This window comes from Dunckerocampus dactyliophorus, chromosome 19, assembly GCF_027744805.1.
Source record: "Dunckerocampus dactyliophorus isolate RoL2022-P2 chromosome 19, RoL_Ddac_1.1, whole genome shotgun sequence".
Lineage (NCBI taxonomy): Eukaryota > Metazoa > Chordata > Actinopteri > Syngnathiformes > Syngnathidae > Dunckerocampus > Dunckerocampus dactyliophorus.
In genome coordinates, this window is record NC_072837.1 from 112,687 (window position 1) to 130,743 (window position 18,057).

Consider the following 18,057-nt stretch of genomic DNA (forward strand, 5'->3'; position numbering starts at 1 on the left):
GCTGCTGGTCTCCACTTTCACCTCAAAAATGGCAGGAAGTCTCCTCTCTTAAAGGAAAAGTGCACTTTTTTTAATGTTGCCCATCGTCCACAGTCCTTATGACATACATGACCACACCTCTTTCTCTTTTCTGTGCATTCTAAAGATATAAAAAGAGATAAAAAGGCAGCTCATGAATGCATGCAATGGGGCATTCCAAAAAAAGTGCACTTTTCCTTTAAATTTAAATGCTAGTGAGGTGAAAAAAGTTGTAGACATGAAATAACACCCCTATTGTCACTTTTACAGTCCTATTATTCTTTGTTTACATCACATTGCTCATGCTATGGGACCACTGCAGGGACATAAAAGTCGGTGCAAGCATAGCAAGCTAGCGAGCTAACTAGTTAGCCTCTCCAATTTACTTATTCTGAACTTAACAAAGTGTTTCAAACGGAGTGGGGAAGAAGAATAAAGAAGCCAAAAACTTACCACTTCCACACAAAATGAGAGGATAACCTTTTTGACACTCAAATGGCATGTTATGTAGGCTGGGTTCTGCTGGGCTCTGCCAGTCTCCATGCAGCGTGAAAGTTGATGTAATCTAACGTCATGTCTCATAACATTCCTGATGCCTCGAGACCACAAAACTACATAGAACCTGTCTTTCTATACTTTTGGACTAATAATAGGCCACAGCCAAGCATGAACCAGCCATCATTTATGAATTGTTTTTTGTAATGCACTATAGTGAGGGAGTGATATTGGAGCCGCAATATAGCGAGGGACTACTGTCCTTCAGGGTTTATAATAAATGACTGAAATGAATAACACAGGATTCAATGCGTCTGTGTAGGCTCTCAGTCGTACAGGAGTTGTCCGGAAACGTCCGACACCTTCTACACAGAAGTACAGATGACGTCTCAAGAAGCCTTTTCCTCGACAGGATTCAATGATGAATCATTCAATGATGAAATGAACTGATGCATTAAATGTATTGTATTCTTTACGCTATGATATCAAGTACCGGTATCGGATCGGTATTGCTGAATTTGAGTCAGTATCGGTAATAGCATGTAATTTCAATCAGCAGTTAGCCCCCATGGAGCCCCCATTGATTGAAATTGATTCTGTAAGCAGAAAAAGGGGGCGGGGTCACTGTTAAACTAAACAATAACACACTTTTCCCCCACAGGGCCACCTGCTGGACGTGCACCGCATCCTCCACTTGATAACGTCATGGCTCGTTCAGGCCACACATACCCGCCAAGGGTGCGAGTTAGACACACCCCCACCAGTCTAGTCCACCAATCACGAGCGGCCCGCTACAAAAGTAAGCGGAGTGCAGCTGTACAGAGCGTCCGGGTTTTGTTGGTTGATCATCTGACCCACTTGGGTGCGCGCAAGGAGACGTCAGAGCGGATTCGGTGAAGCTTTGGCTCGGCCGTCTTCCTCCCCGCTGAGCGTCGTCAGTCACCCGGTTCGGTTCAGGTTGCACGCAAGGAGGAAGAGGAGACGGAGGAGGAGGAGGTGTGACGACAGTGCGCCACTTTCCAAACTGGCCTGCCGCTGGCGCAACAAGCATGGGATTACTGCGTGCGTAATGTTGCTGCGACTCCACTGCGGGACCATGTGAGACGTCCCGGATCCTCCTGGTTCTGTCTTTCCCCCCCTCCTGTCTTGTGTGTGGATATCCTAAAGGATCACAAGTTCGGCGCAAAAGAGGATTTGCACGCCGCCAACGACATGGACTCGCCGCTGCTGCACCCCCAGGCCCCTTTTTTAGAACCCTTCCCAAAAGCTGGTAAATAATAACTTCATGACCGTCAAGACCCCCAACACCGACACCGCGGATTCTAACACCTCGCCCGGATTTGGATTTGTCAACACCATGAACTTTATTGACAGTTTGACACTATTATTTCTGACGCTGTCGGCTGTCAAGGTGAGTCCACTGTGGGGCCACAAAAAAAGGAAAGAGTACCTCGTCCTTGTGAGGTCATTGCTGACCTTTTTTTCGTCAGCAAAATGGTTGTATGGTATTTATGATCAAAGCAAAAGCATGTATGTATTCAGATAGTTCAAAGTCAAATGATGCAGACATTTGACACATATATTTATATATCCACTTTAAATGTGAAATGATTCAGATTAAAGATGTTTTAAAGCTAAAGAATGACATGAGCCTTCGTACGTCCAATGTGTGCTTAAAGGGCGAAGTGATCATTCATCACACTTAAGCAACCAAAGGGCTGCATTTATAATCATTAAGGCAGGCCCCGCCCCTTTTGTGGTGGCAAGAGGGTGGTCACCCCCTGAGCTTGACACCCATCTGAGTTTTGACTGAGTGGGTGGGTGCATGGTTGGGGGGGGGGTCCACACACCACCCAACTGTATCGCCACTCTCTTCTGTCTCACGCCACCCGGAAGTGGTGGAGCCTGTGTGGGGTGGCGGGGGTGGGGTGGCGGTGGGGTTTGGGGGTTAATGACTCTTTTTCATTAAGGAGTCAGTGCAACTGCCGTACACAGTCTCACACAACATGAGCTCACGGAACTCACAGAAACTTGCCAGTAATCCTTGTGTGTGTGTGTGTGTGTGTGCGTGTAGTTCCACACACACACACACACACATGCAGCCAGTGAAGCAGTGAGTGGGACGAAGTGGCTGGTTGACATTCTTAGCGGGCTTTTAATGGAAGTGAATGCAGCCAAGAGTCCTTAAATGTGACGTTACGTGTTGCACTTCTAGCTTCTAGGCTGTAAAAACATCAGCTTGGGAGTTCAGGTCACATTGTTCGTCATTTGTTCATACGTGTAAAGAATTATTACGCACGTATCGTGTGTTTGCTTCTGATGTGACTGTGCATGAGTGATGATAAGAGACTTTAATGCGATGCTTCAACTCTCACTGACTCCCAAGCTGTCTGAAAGACAATTTTTGCCTTTTTTGTCACCTCTTGACACACTTTGTCTGTTTTTTGTTAGAGTGCCAACGTACCGAGGGAAGCAGAGAGAGGTCCACATGACGGTAGGTGTCTCACAGGGCAGCGTGGGAATGAATAAAAGTGAAGAGTGCCAACCAAAGAAGACACAAAAAGGAAGGAAGTCCTTCTTTGTTTTTGGACTTTCACCTTGACGCTGTCATGCAGAGACGTGCCCGCCCTCTGGTGGCCACACTTCCACGTGAAGGCCTTATAAAGTGGATGACTCGCCAGCATTTTTCATGTCTGAGGTTAAGCTGGGGAAATGTTACGGTCACCAGACTCACTTTTTTAGAATGGAATGGAATTTTACCCATTTTTTCTTCTTTTGCACAACAATCCCAACGCCATTGCCCAATCTTGAATCTTGATTTGGGACAAATGAGAAAAAGGAAACATGTAGTTTTTGTTCAGGCACTCATGTGTTTGTACTGGCCGCCTTCAGGGTTGTTTTCCGCTCACTTGTTCTGTGATTGATAGCTCAGGGGAGGCAATCATGCTTCTCAAGAGACTTAAATAAGCAATAAATGAATTTTTATTTCTTTTGTGCTGCTGACAGACATAGACAAAATTAATCAAACCCGCATCTTTATCCATCAGGAGTTATACTCGGCACCTTAAAGGTCTTCATGCTTATCCTTAGCAACACATTTTGGACTGAAGTTTGTGGGAAGCTCTTTTGTGGTCCCCATTGCACACAGCAATCGTCCATAAAGTCATGCTTGCAGAAAAAGCACATCTAACAGTAGAATGGAGTTTTGTCTGTGACCTCTGGCATCATAAATGGGCCAAAATGACCACAGATGGACCCCAAAATCTCCATATGATCATAGTTGTCATTTATAAGTGCGCCCCAATTCACAAATACTTGCCCTGGAAGCTAAACATTACGCTAACCATCTTCAAAATGCATCCAATGTATCTTCCTTACTGCTTATTATTGTTTATTATTTGTTTTTGAAGTATGTAACTCAGTAAAATTGCAGTATGCACGCAGTAAACTTTAGTTTATACAAACAAAGTCATCAGACTACTCATTTTGTTGAACCATACTTCAATTTTCAGCTGTCGCAATCTTTTTTTGGGTTAATTTTGGATAACTTAGCTGGGAGTCGCCCTCTTCAGGTGTGGAGGGATACAGTAGTATTTTTCTAATAGCACTTTTTTTGTTCATCATTCCACAATAAAATGCGGAATGCAAACACTTAAAAGCAATGTGATATAATACTCAAAGAATGAAAAAGCTCACACTATCATAAAACTTAAGATAGTCGTCATCGCTGTTGCCGTCAAACGGAAACCAAAACCATCTCCATATCATACAACCAATGACGTGCTTTAAGACCAAGACCATCTTGCTCCCCCCATATAGGGGGTCGATAACCATATAGGGTGCAAAAAGTTGTACTTGCAAATATTCCAAATGAGTAGAACATGACAAAAAATAAATTGGATTGTTGTCATTTTTACATTTTTGAAAATATTTGTTGTGTTTATGGAATATTTGCATCATTCTACAAGTAAGAGGATGATGGTTGCAGGTGCAAGAGTGTATTGTAACAATATGTCACGTAGATACGCCATGTGTCTAAAACAGTGTCTCAACCCGCCCCCCAGTGATCCCCTTAATGGAGGTATACAACAAGAGCTTGTGTAAGCCCCGGGAGCTGCTGGTGGAGATCCTGCAGGAGTACCCCGAGGAGGTGGAGCACATCTTCATCCCATCGTGCGTTGTGTTAACGCGCTGCGCCGGCTGCTGCAACGACGAGACGCTGCAGTGCACGCCCACGTCCAGCTATAACGTGACGATGGAGGTCAGTCGGTCCGTCAGTCACCTTATTGTCACCCTGGTTATGTAAAAGTTACTCAAGCGTGTTTTATTTTGGACACATTGTCCAACCAAAATATCCAAAAAAGTGTCTCCAGTGGGACCTTCTGAGCTAAACAACGAGCGACCGCAGCCGCTTGGGGGTAGGCGATGTTGCAAATGAGCGGCACCATAAAAAGTGTATTGATGACATCTGGGTGACTTTCTCTCACTGCTGACCCGTTATTTGGACGTACTTGTGTTTTGTACTTTACATCTTTTACGTCACCATCTTTTCTTGCTATTTTCAAGCTAATTCTGCACAGTCCTGATTGGCTTGTGTTCTTTCCACAGATCAAAAGAATAAAAACCCAAAGGCAACAAAATGATATCTTTATGAGTTTTACAGAACACAGCGCATGCGAGTGTAGGTAAGAAAACCTCCACACACACACACACACACGTACCGGTACTTAGTCAGGCACTGTGAATGTGTGTTATGCACCAAATGTTTAAAAAAACAAACAAAACATGGAATACTGGGCTTCATTTGACAGGTCTGCTAGATTCATATCTTCTTATCGTCTGCTTCCTTTACTTGGCCGCTGATAAAAAGGTAGCTGCAGGTTGAAGCATATCCCAGCAGACGTGCTCCCTCTGCGTTTGTACGCCAGTATCCTCATTCCATCCCATTGCTCAAGCAAAGGAGATACATGAGTGCAGCTCCCAGTCATTCTCTTGTTCCCCCTCGTTGGCGGACTGATGTAAATGCTGAAAAATGGCACATTTTGTGTATAAACGTGGTTTTATTTTGAAATGATGGAAGCTATAATCATAAGGGGGGGGGATGTGACGCTTTCCACAGCTGTACAGCAGCTGGGAGATGCATTTTGACCTCCTCCAGGGAGGGTGTGTTCTATAAATTATACACTGCAATTACAAAAGTAATGGGACATGACACTGACAGGAAGTGAAAATGGAAGAAAATATTCCCCTTGCCATATAGCTTTGTACGAGGTGTGCGGTATGTATGCATCCTAGTTCATCCCAAAGGTGTCTGACGGGCTTCTTCCAACCTTCCTGTTTTGTCAGGAGTTATTTGTTGAATTCACCTTCTTTACTTTAATGGTGCAATTTTCTTATTGAGGTGAGAGACACTACTGAATTCAAGAAATAACGCACGGCAAACCAGGAAGGCGGCGTCCGTGTTGATTTCGCTGCCACATCGTGTTTTTGGGACGTTGTCAATGAAGATAAAAGTAACCGTAAATGTTCATTTATCCTTTTTGTTCATGATTTGCATGTATTTATGCAGTATGAATACTTTTCTGAATGTGAAACTATAAACAATAAAACGTGTTCTGTGTTAATATTTTGGGCTTTCTGGGATGGATGAATTGGATTGACATGATTTCTTATGGCAAAAATGGATTGTGTCAGCGTTTGTTTCGGTGAGATTCTGACCTTCTGGAACGAATGGATGACCCTAACCAAGGTTTCACTCTTCCTTGATCATAAATTGGTGAGCCAAGTATCGACACATCATGGCAGACACGAGGCGAGTCCTTGCTGCTGGTGGTTAGACAGCGATAAAGATTACTTTTCATCCAAAAACAAAAAGAACGTTTCAAAACCCCTTGCGGTTCGTGACCTTGCAGAATAAAATGCTGCACATTTCCCAACGCTTTTGCCTAACAGGAAAGGATTTCACCACAATGTGCTATCAGCACTATTGTGTTATGGAGCTGCTGTCACCCCCCACCCCACCCCACCCCACCCCACCCTTATTTTACCTGTCTGGTTCATTTCAAAGTGAAAGCTCGTTTGGTGACGTTTTTTTGTTGTAATTAATGTCCTGCTGTTTTGCCCCCGCTTGCAGGTTAAAGAAAGAAGTGAAAGAATTGAAAGAAAAGTGAGTACAAAGCAGCTTTTGAACTTTTAAGGCGGGCGGTGGTGGGGATGAGGGCTTGTTGAACAACAGCAAAGATGAGATTTGATCTTGTTCTTGGCTTCTTTTCCCTCTTGGCTTCATGTAGGGGTGGGCATTTGACAAGCTAGCCTGCTAGATAGTCGAACACAAGCCCCTAGAAAGCAAAAAAATCATGTAAAGTCACCACTTTTACGCCGGAGATTTGTGGAACACCAGCCCATCCATGGGGACCACAAGCTAGCTGACTCCACAGCGCCTCTCATGGTTGCAGCCAAGTAGTGCTCCCCATGTTGGCACTGAATGGAGTATTATTATTATGCCCGTCCCTACGCTCATCTGTGTTTCTTTGTGTTGTGGCTGCATTAAGAAAAGAAATATTGCGTATCGTCACAGGTGAATGAGTGACTCTTAACAAGGTCATTGCCCTCGCCACACCTGACCTTTACACCTTTCCTCCCTCCCGGCGCTATCTCCTATTTGCATTCTTCTCCTCCTTTACGTGCACTTAACTCCTGCTACTCCTGTCGCCTCTCTCCCTCGTATAGATAACGCCGTTTTTTGAAGAGCCGCTTGGCTTTTTATGTCACCTACTTCAGAAAACACGTTAATCCTCCCCATCGCCTCGTTAGCACGCTCCTTTATGTCGGCTGGTTTGTTGTACAGATAAGCGTCGGTGTCGGGGGGCCTCCTCTTTAACCTCGCTGTGATTTTGTTGACGAGTTGTTCTGCAGTGGCTTGACAAAAACGATGCTCTCGGGGTCATTCAACTTTGGTTTGTTTTTTTTTTCTCTCAGTCGTGTGAGTGGTGAGCAGCTCTGTCGGCATCAGTGTGAGAGGTCAGCAAAGCAGCACCGCGTTTCGTAATTACTCAAGGCAACAACAACATGCAATCATCTATCATTCAAAGAACCTCAGAGGTCCCACAATAATGTATTGGAAGCGTGTTAGCATTGAGACCATTTCAAAGTGCCCTACTGGGAACACACGGCGTCTTTGTGTCTGTAGCTTTAAGACAGAATAAAACTCATCTATTCATATGGTGACATTTTTGGAAAAACCGTGAGAGTGAAGTCGCAAAATTTGAAGTGCAAAGTGGCGAGGAACGACTGTATTTTTCTCTTTTAAAGATTGAACTATGTGCCCCACAAATCTGCCTAGCAACAAGTGGCCTTGCATACAGTACATGTTGAGCTAACATTATTATTATTTTTTCTTGGACATGTAGTTTTCTTCTTGTAGTTTTGAGTTTGGCCTTGCGGTTGCTCTGCTCTTACAAATAGCGGAGTGCAGATGACGCCGTGCAGCAAAAGTACACCTCAGGTTTTAGGTGATTCTCTTGTGTTTGTCGGCTGTGGTGGGCTAAGAACTGATAGGAATGACTTTATTCATAAGAAAACAGGCTTCTGAGGAAGATGTTCTCGCTCGTGTTACAAATAGTTGTGGTCCAATATGCCAACTTGTTTTGCGGAAGGTGGAACCATGTGAGGCTGCACTGTGGTCTGTAAGCTGGGAGGCTTTTAAGTCGTTTTTAATGCATTTAAAATAACGGATATACAGTAAGCCTTTATGGAAAGTTCTATGCATGCATCTTGTGAAGTGCCATGTAAGGTAAATGTGTGCACGTGAAGCCCCCAGGTGCATCCCTCGTAATCCTTTATGAGCTTGTTCACATTGTGTTGTGCTTTTAAACAACTTCAGTCAATAATAACGTGAGCTCGACTGAAGCGGTTCGGAGCCCTTTTTCGACTAATAATTGCTTCCACCGGTGGGATAGAAAGTGGTTTTCTCACGCAACGTTTGGCTTGTTTGTGTGGTAAACGCCTACAGCAGACCGCATTGTTCTTTGACCAATCACATCACCCCCTCGCCACGTAATTGAACTCCCATCAAACTAAATTTATGCTAACAGGAGAACACGTAATGATATCCCATAAACAAATAATCGGATATCACAGCCTGAAAAATGATGGTAGTTCAATTGTAAAGAACAGAACTGTACCTAAAATGATGATTTATTACCATTATTATTATATTGAAGGCCAAAGTAGCCCATATGTTCCCGATCTTTCGGCTAATCATTTAAAAAACTTCCTCTGCTGTTTTTTAAAGCTGCGTGTGGACAACGGCACAAAACAAAATAGTGTTTCACTAGCTGTCATTTGCAAGTTATTGCCCGGCATTTGTGTAATTAAACGGCCAAATTCCGGCTAACCTCTGCTGACAGTATTTTTAGTCCCTGCTGTTTTCCTTGTCTCACTTTTATTTGTAACAATACTTTAGATGGCAAAAATAGCATCTCTTTAACAAAGTTAGAACGTTTTTGTACTCCTCGAAGAATGCCAGTGTATTATTGGAACGTTTGAACAACTGACAGCATGTCGGGGGTGTCCACACTGTTGCCACCAAGGGCCGCATGCTGAAAAATCAAAGGATGCTGGGGGGCACTTTGATATTTGTATATGTTTTTGTATTTGCGAAAAGGCTTTAAAAATGACTGTATATACTGTACGTAATATATGTTTAAAGACAGAACTTTGTCTTATTATTAGGCGCAGTGGAACCTCAGTTAGCGTGTTTTTCAGTCGAAAATTGAAGCCAAAATTTTGCCTTGGTAGCATCCGTCAGTAGAAAAAGAACCTTCATCCAGCGACCCGCTCGCTCTCTTCCCTCTCTCAGACCTCTCTCTGCGTTGTTGTCCTCTCTCTCTTCCAGAAAGTCCCGGCCGCCAGTCAACAGGGCAAAAGGCCAAAAAAGAAAACGAAAGCAAAAGCCTGACATAACAATTGGCGACGTGTACGTCAGCTCCGCCTTCTCCACCTACCTGCACCTGAGTGTCGCTCTTCTCGTGATTAAGCTTGTTTGGGAGGAGCTCCTTTGCCCCTTTTAATGTCCATTCCCATTCCTGCCCGTTAGCATGTGGCTAACGTACCAGTCCATCACACACATGCCTGTGTTTTGCTAACACCGCCGCTAATGAGAAGCAGCTAATCTGTCAATGAACCCATCAGGATGAACACCATTTAATCTCCCATCTAGCCGTAGCTCCACTGTTTCGTTACGTTAAGTAAAAGCAGAGATACATGTTGCTCCTAAGTTATATGGACGACATACTGCATGCCGTGGGCCGTTAGCGCTAGCTGTGTGCCGCTATCGCCGGGATCGTAATCATCGTGTTTAGTCTGTGCTGCTTTGCTGTGTCTCCTTTGCCCTCTTTGTGCTTTTCATCTTTCCTTCCTCATAATGCTGGTACTTTTTCTCTTTGCTTTGCAGATAGGACTGATTAGCCGTTATCTCTCGCTTCCATTGCTGGGGTGCATTTGTAAAACAGCCCCATTGTTGACCAAGTACTATTTTTGTATGATTTGTCTCGCAAACAATGCCATGTCATTTTGTGTCCTTTTGAGTGCTTTTACTGTGAAAGGATGCTCTCCCTCTGTGTGTGAGAGTGTGTGTGTGTGTGTGCGTGTGTGTGTGTGCGTGTGTGCGTGCGTGTATGAAACAATGGAGTAGCATAGCGACTTCAGTGCCATAATAAATTATTTAACGAAGCAGCGAGCAGATTGTGGAATCTTCTTTGACTTGAATTTAAGTTTTTGTTTCCATAACGTGGTACAGTACCCAAAAGGTACCAAAGTTACTGATCCGTACCACTTTTTGGCACTCCCATTTACACCAATTGTCACTACTATGAGGTGCTACGAGCTACTATTTCTCGCTCTTTGGTTGAGCAGATGGTAACGTTTGAAGATATGCAGCTAGAAATGACTCAAATAAACCACGCCCTCAGTCTCCTCTCGGATAAGTAGAGCCGTCCCTCATTCTCCACCATTGTTGTTTGATAGCATGTCTTGGTTCAGCTGATGTGTTCAATTTGGCACGAATCTGACACCAGCAAACCATACAAAAGTAGAAAAGAATAATGTGAGTTCAAGTGTACCTAAAGAACTGATCTGTACCACATTGTACCACCTCCATTGGAGTTTGGTGCTCATTTATGGTAATTACACCCTTTTTTCACTGCAGTTCACTCGTTACTGCATGACTTTGCTTTTCCATTGGCAAAAGCAGGTACTGCGAGATACTATTTCTCGCTCTTTGGTCGAGCAGATTGTAACTTTTGAGGATACGCAGTTAGAAATGGCCAAAACAAACCATGCCCTCAGTCTCCTCTCAGATAAATCCAAGCGTACCTCATTCTCCACCAGTGTTGTTGTTCGTTAGCATGTCTTGTTTCCACTGATACGTTCAATGCGCTACGCAAGTACTAAAGAACTGATCTGTACCAATTTTTGGCACCCTTGCATTGGGATATGCTGCTCATATATGTTCACATATTTTTCACTGCAACTACTTTGCTTTTGTGTTGGCAAAAGCAGCTGCTACGAGGTACTATTTCTCGCTCTGTGGTCGAGCAGATTGTAACATTTGGCCAAATTCCACAATCCCCACTAAGGGCTGCAACTCCAACTACCAGTGATTTTTTTAGACGACTCATCAGAAGCTTTATGTTTGGATTAATGGAGTAATCACCAGGCCCTCATCGTTATGAAGCAAACACAAACAGTGGTTTGGCCGCATATCAATAGAGACTGAAAACTCTCCATCACTAAGGCTGATGTGTGTGAATATCTTGTTTTGCCTAAAACACAAAAATAAATCATGAATGACTGAAGTGAGAGGCTGAAATCATCAAAAAAACGATGAATGAATACCAAAACAGCTGTGCATAAATGGGGTAACAGCAGCAGCCCACATTCTCACTGCCCTCAGTCTCCGCTCGGATAAGTACAGGCAACCCTCGCCCTCCCCAGTTGTTGATGTTTGTCAGCGTGTCTGGTTCCGATGCGTTCACTGAGCCTTGGTTTTTGCAGTTTCCAGCCATTTCAAGTTGGAAAACTGATCCTAAACCAGTGGAAAGGCACCAGTACAAAAGAATACTGTAAGGTTGGATGCTGCTTTTAGGGACGAAGGAAGTACTTGACGGTTTTTTGCATGTCTGACAAATGCGAGTGGTCCAATCAAGTTGGGGGGCGTGCAGGCGGTTCGTTTTACTGTTTTACTATTAGCCTGCGGTGTGCAATACCAGCCAGACTGTCACATGCTATGCAAACAGTTGGAAGAGTAAACTGGGGCATATGAAAAAAAAGGGTTGGGGTGACCTGAGACTGACCTTTTTCTACAATGTGGTAATTCTGCACTGCTGATAATCCTCATCTCTCCTGTCTGTCTGCGTCTGCGTGTGTCCAGTGTTTGCAAGCCGTGCACGGAGAGGAGAAAGCATTTGTTTGTGCAGGACCCGCTAACCTGCCGCTGCTCCTGCAAACACACAGACCAATTTTGTAAAGATCGCCAACTAGAGCTCAACGAGAGAACCTGCAGGTATTTCATTCTGGCCTTTTAGATACTCTTTTAGTCTGTTTTAGTGGTTTGTAATGTTGCACTCGCTTTTCTGCTTTCTTCAAGCTTCTGATTGGCCGAGAGCATCATCTATTGCATCTCAGGATCTATTGCATCTCTCTATCCAAGATGCGGTTGCCTTTAGAGGTTGTTTTAACCGTGAAACCTTATAAATGTATACAGTAGGCTTCAACATATTATTAGCATAATTATCCCTGCGTTCAACTATTACCAACAAATTAATGGACAACTAGTTGCAACGAGTTGCAATATGTGCCCTGCGATTGGCTGGCCACCAGTCCTGGGTGTACCCCGCCTGTCGCCCGAGGTCAGCTGGGATAGGCTCCAGCATGCCCCCGCAACTCTAAAGAGGAGAAGCGGTATAGAAGATGGATGGATGGATAGTTTTGCAATAGATCGTAGTTGAAGAATAACTAGTAACTATTACTGCACAATATTAAATACTAGTGAATAATGGTTAATAATTAAGGAAAAATTGGTACTGGATTACAAATGAGTAGAAATACTGCCTTTGGCAACAACACAGAATGAGTAATACTAACAATTATTGTTAGTACAGACATGAAATAACACTGCTATAGTCACCTTTACACTTGTATTACCCAATATAGTATCCATAAGAATAGAAAATAAGCCATCTTAGACATAAATAAGATCAGCTAGACTCACATGTTAGCATTGACAATGTATTTCTTGCTATTGTCTCATCAATGCAACGTTACTGGCACCTAGAGACCGGTGTAGAATACTACTCTACTTCTGGGAGACTCACGATGTACTTCAATTGCTTTATTAACAAACAGAGATCACATGCAGTGAATAGTCACACAGGAGCTGCTGTCGGCCACTTTCTACACTGCTAACCTACTGTTAGCACTCAGCTACAGTCAACTCTAGCTAGTTGAGTCACACACGTCCCTTCCAAGGCCACGCTTCTTAAAGGCACACACAACAAGCCAGAGATACTGTATTACACTTCATATCACATCTTTTGTAGGGCTGTCAAAAATAGTGTGTTAACAGCCGTAACTAATTTATTTCATTAATTACATTTTTTAGGGTAATTAACGTATACGGATCATGGCAAGCCGCGCCTCTTTATTATGACGACAGACGGTGGCACAGTGTAGCTTCCCGTAGAGTCACAATGAGTCTGACGCTCTTTTAGAACTTTATTGTCACCGGAACACATAACCAGCAGTTTGCTTTCAACACCATATCCTGTATGTACCTCCAACTCACTAACACGTCTCTAGTCCATATACTGTATGTACCTCCAACTCTGAACATGTCTCTAGTCCCTATACTGTATGTACCTCCAACTCTAAACATATAGTATAAACATACTCTTGTCCGTTCAGCAACATCACAACAGCGTCTGTGTTATGCTTGTATGTGTGGTCTAAATCAAGTGGATATACGTCATAATTCCACATTGATAATTATTGTGCACCAGCAGTATTTTTTATTTTTTTACTGTGACTGTTCCATCCATCCATTCGTTTTCTATGCCGCTTATCCTCATTAGGGTCACGGGGGTATCCTGGAGCCTATCCCAGCTGACTTTGGGCGAGAGGCGGGGTACACCCTGGACTGGTCGCCAGCCAATGGCAGGGCACATATCGACAAACAAGCATTCCCACTCACATTCATACCTATGGACAATTTAGAGTCGCCAGTGAAGCTAACATGCATGTTTTTGGAATGTGGGAGGAAACTGAAGTACCTGGAGAAAACCCACACATACACGGGGAGAACATGCAAACTCCACACAGAAATGCCCAATGGAGAGTGACTGTGTGGCCAACATGCCACTACACTACACCACCGTGCGGCCCACTGTGACTTTTCAATGTTCTAATCAATTAAAATGAAAGCCGTTTAGCCATTTAGCATCACAGTATTTCATTGCATAATTTACAGTTTGTATTCTCTCTTGAGTTTATGTGGTGTGGCATGCAAGATCCCACTTCTGTCACCAGGCAAGCTTCCTTCCAAATGATCCAGAGGAACAAAACGACCTTGGCATTGTCTGAATTGAAAGACAAACCCTAATCTTGGCTTGTGTCTCGGTTGCCCAGTCGAAGCCTGCCAAATACAGCATGTCCATTTTGGTAGTTTTCCTAACTTTGCCTTTCTCTTCGTCCTTCAGATGTGACAAGCCCAGAAGATGAGCGGGGACGGAAGAGGAAGCAGCACATGTAACAAGAATGAAGGAATACTATTATATTACTATTATATTATTATTCCTAGAATATAACAGCACGGCACTTTCACCTGTTTTTGTGAACCTGTAAGCCCTTTTTTGTGTGGAAAGCATTCCGCGTTTTGGAGCGAGAGACTCACCTGTATATCTACAGTATGTACGTGTGCGTGCGTGTGTGTGTGTGTGTGCGTGTGTAGACCAGCATAAAACTACACAATGGTTTGCTGCTACAAGTCCGACAACGAGCGCCACGTGGTTTTTGTTTTTTTTGCCTTCTAATAACCGTCGCTTTCACTTCACTGGATGTGAGTCTACTGTGCTGGGGTGCCAAGACGCTGCAATGCCAGATTGAACTGAACTCTCTAGAAGAAGGGGAAGAAGAAGAGGAAAAGGAGGAGCGCTGCAGCATGCATCCAAAGGTGGATGTGTTGCTTTGTAAAGTGGAAGATAAACAGGACAGCGTGTGGGAATCTTCCAGAAGAATCTTCCAAGGAGTGCTTTTAAAGGGAAACTGGAATGAAAACCACTGAAAAAAAACTCTACTGTCGGAAGAAAACAAAAAACAGCGCCTCCCAGGCTAAAGAGAGACTAAAGAAATTGATGAAGTGCTTTATAAATTATTTGTATTAACATCAGTAGTGCGTCCCCTCTGGAAGTGTACATAGCTTAACAATAACATCCCTCCATGCCATCGTCCATTCTAGATCATTTATGTCACAGAGGACTTTTCAGTATTCCTTTTATTTCTCGTATTTAATATGCTCTATTTATATATGCAGTGTTGTGTCCCGTCCCCCTCCTCGTTGTCCATCTTTTTTATATAGAAATATATATCCATATGTATACATATACGTAAGAAACAAAAAACACCATCCAAAAAAAGGCTATCAGAATCTATTTACTAACATTCCCTAAATGGTTTCCTTGTAGCGAGGACACCTGGATTATTCAACAAGAAAACACACACACACGGCCAAGAAGATGTAGATGATGCACAGTATGTAAGAAAGTAGCACCCGTGGGTTCTACTGCTACATCTTCCACATTTCAAAGGAAAAACAAAACCCTCCTCTGCCATCATGTCTTAGAAAGCTGATCTCTTAGTGCCTTCCTGCTGGCGTCTCTTCATCACTAATAACCTTTTATTGTCCCTGTGAAACAGTAAAGCATATTTATTTTCAAATGATATTGTTTTTATATAAAAATACGGAAAAGGTTCTTGTGTGGTGTCATCAATGACATTTTTTTAACTAACCTTTTTTTGGCCTAAAAAAACCCCCAAGAAAACTAAAAACAACAACAGCAAAAATTGAGTAATTTTATGAGAATAAAGCTGAAATATTAGGAGAACAAAGCTATGTTATTAAATAAAATAAGCTGTAATTTTACAAGAAAAATGTTGAAATATTAGAAGAAAAAAGCGATAATATTTAGAAAAAAAGTTCTAATATTACACGCAAAAAAGCCTTAATTGTACAAGAGTGAGAAATGTCTAATATGAGTGAGAAATGTCTAATATGACGGTTTACATGAACTGAAACACTGCCACCTACTGGTGTGGTGCAGGTTTTCATGCAGGGCGTGTCTGCAGACCAAACCTCATTTATTGGAAAATGTTTGTTTTCTTCTGTTTTTTAAGTTACACTTGACTAAAGTTATTTATTTCTAAAGTTAGTTACTTTTCCTTTTTAAAAAATTGTAATCTGTTTTAAGCAGAAGGCAGATATTCTAATATTTCGTGTGTTTTTTTAAGACAACTGCTTTGAAATGAATATTTTTTTTGTATTATTTTACTTTCACCCAAAGTCAGGAGTTATCAGGTTATTTTTATTTTAATGCAAGTCAGGGAATATTTATTTATTTATTTTATTTTTATATTGAATAATTGTAATTATAATATATATTTTTCTATTTTATTTTCACCCAAACTCAGGAAATATTCAGGAAATATTCAGGAAATATATTTCTTTAACGACCATTGGTTTGGAAGACATTATTATTACTATTACTATTATTATTATTATTATTATTATTATTATTATTATGTAAAGTCATGAAACGTATATCCATTGATTTTAGTTTTTTTAATGTTAAAGACCACTGTTTTGGAAGACATTTTGTTTTGTTATTTATTTGGATGCTAAGTGTGGCCAACCTTATGATGTGTTTACTTGTTACTTTTGTGACTTTTTGGCTTGGACCATTAAACCCTCATATGGTTTGCATTTGTAGCTCCGCCCGTTTTGGTACCACGTCAGTTGTTAGCCTTCCAGCATGGTGCCAAAACCAACATTGATATCGATATTTCCCAGCAGAATGACAATCAGAAATTCAGCAGGAGAAATTCCTGCCCTTTTTTCCCCGTCCTCCCCAAAAGACGAGCGATGATGAGCCTTGTGACTCCACGTTCGCACGAAGTGTGTGAAGTATGACTGGAGGTCATCCATCGCAACGGCAGGAGCGACATTGCAACAACAGCAGCTGTCAGCTTTGTAACAACATCGTGACATAACATTTACGCCCCAGCCAGAAATACAATACCGTGTGTCATGTCAGATGCTTGACGCGTGAGTTGTTAGCGCAATTTAGGAGTCGTTACTCTTTTAACCACCCTGTGGGAGCAACACTCTTGGCCATTCTACTGAAGACGATAGTTGCAATGTTTTACACCAGGGCTGTCCACAGTATCCATGATCGGCCCTCGGCACTTTTTAACTTACAATCAAACACGTGAACCAAAAAAAACAAAGTCAAAATATTTGGAGAATGAAGCTACAATATTGAGAGAAAAAACTTTGAGAAAAAAGTCATAAATTTACGAGAGTAAAGCTAAAATATTAGGAGAAAAAAAACTGTAATTCTAGCATCGTGCGCTCCAGGGTGGAGTCGGGAATGGGAACGATTAGGCTGTTCATGGCACCAGTCTGACCCTATAATGCACTTTAAGGAAGGTTCAGCCATGTTTGTTTTGAATCTTGCTCCTTCTAAACTCCCTCTACTGCCCTCCTCTCCCCTCCCCTCCTGGCCGGCTGCTTCTGCTTCTGCTTGTGCGTCCTGCTGGGATTAGCTACCGGGATTAGCTACCGGGAAGGTATTACCGCCGCACTCCCCCGACTCATGCTCCTTACATGCATACCTACATGTATATAAAGCACACACGGGATAATCCAAGTAAATTCTACCCCCAAAAGAATGCCCTAAACATTTAATCTGTGATTAACAGGAGCTGCTGGGGGGCTAACTAGTTAGCATTTAGCATCCTTCTGCTCGTTTTTCGATTGATAATACTTTCATGTTTGTTGTCCACATTTACCGCACATCACTTTGGGCTGGTTACTGTTTGTTAGCATAGTCGCTAATCTGGCTAGCTGTAAAATAGGCCAGACATCTTTTTTTAAACAGCCTTTGTCATAACAACTTTGTTTATTGCGTTCTCAACCAGATTATTGTTTGACTTGAAGCCACTCCATAGGCTTAAAGGTGCACTAACTAGTTTACATCATTAAATTTAATGCCAGTGTTAGCTTGTTCAAGCTAACATGATTGCCAGCTTCAACATTTGGTTTCCATTCAACACGAACATGTCGTACACTCCTTGTCCAGCAGGGGGCAGAAGACGTAATACATACGTAGTAGTATGGCTTTATTTTCCTGAAATGACATCTTTTTTTCTCACCTTAGTATGACTGTGTATGACAACATTCTTATGTTTGAAGTTCTTGTATGATGGGATTGT

The 18,057-nt window shown here is 42.5% G+C and overlaps 1 protein-coding gene across 2 annotated transcripts; it reads left to right on the top strand.

Moving 5' to 3' along the window:
• The first annotated feature begins 1,333 nt into the window (after positions 1 to 1,333).
• Positions 1,334 to 18,057, top strand: vegfab (vascular endothelial growth factor Ab). 2 transcript variants are annotated; one of them, XM_054762363.1, is made up of 7 exons: positions 1,334 to 1,924; positions 2,965 to 3,007; positions 4,578 to 4,774; positions 5,122 to 5,198; positions 6,647 to 6,679; positions 11,945 to 12,076; positions 14,268 to 18,057. In XM_054762363.1, the coding sequence occupies exons 1-7, from the start codon at positions 1,799 to 1,801 to the stop codon at positions 14,287 to 14,289; spliced, it is 630 nt and encodes a 209-aa protein (XP_054618338.1). In that variant the 5' UTR covers positions 1,334 to 1,798; the 3' UTR covers positions 14,290 to 18,057. The 2 variants fall into 2 exon arrangements, with proteins under 2 accessions (XP_054618338.1, XP_054618337.1); XM_054762362.1 differs by lacking the exons at positions 11,945 to 12,076; positions 14,268 to 18,057 and adding an exon at positions 9,410 to 11,908.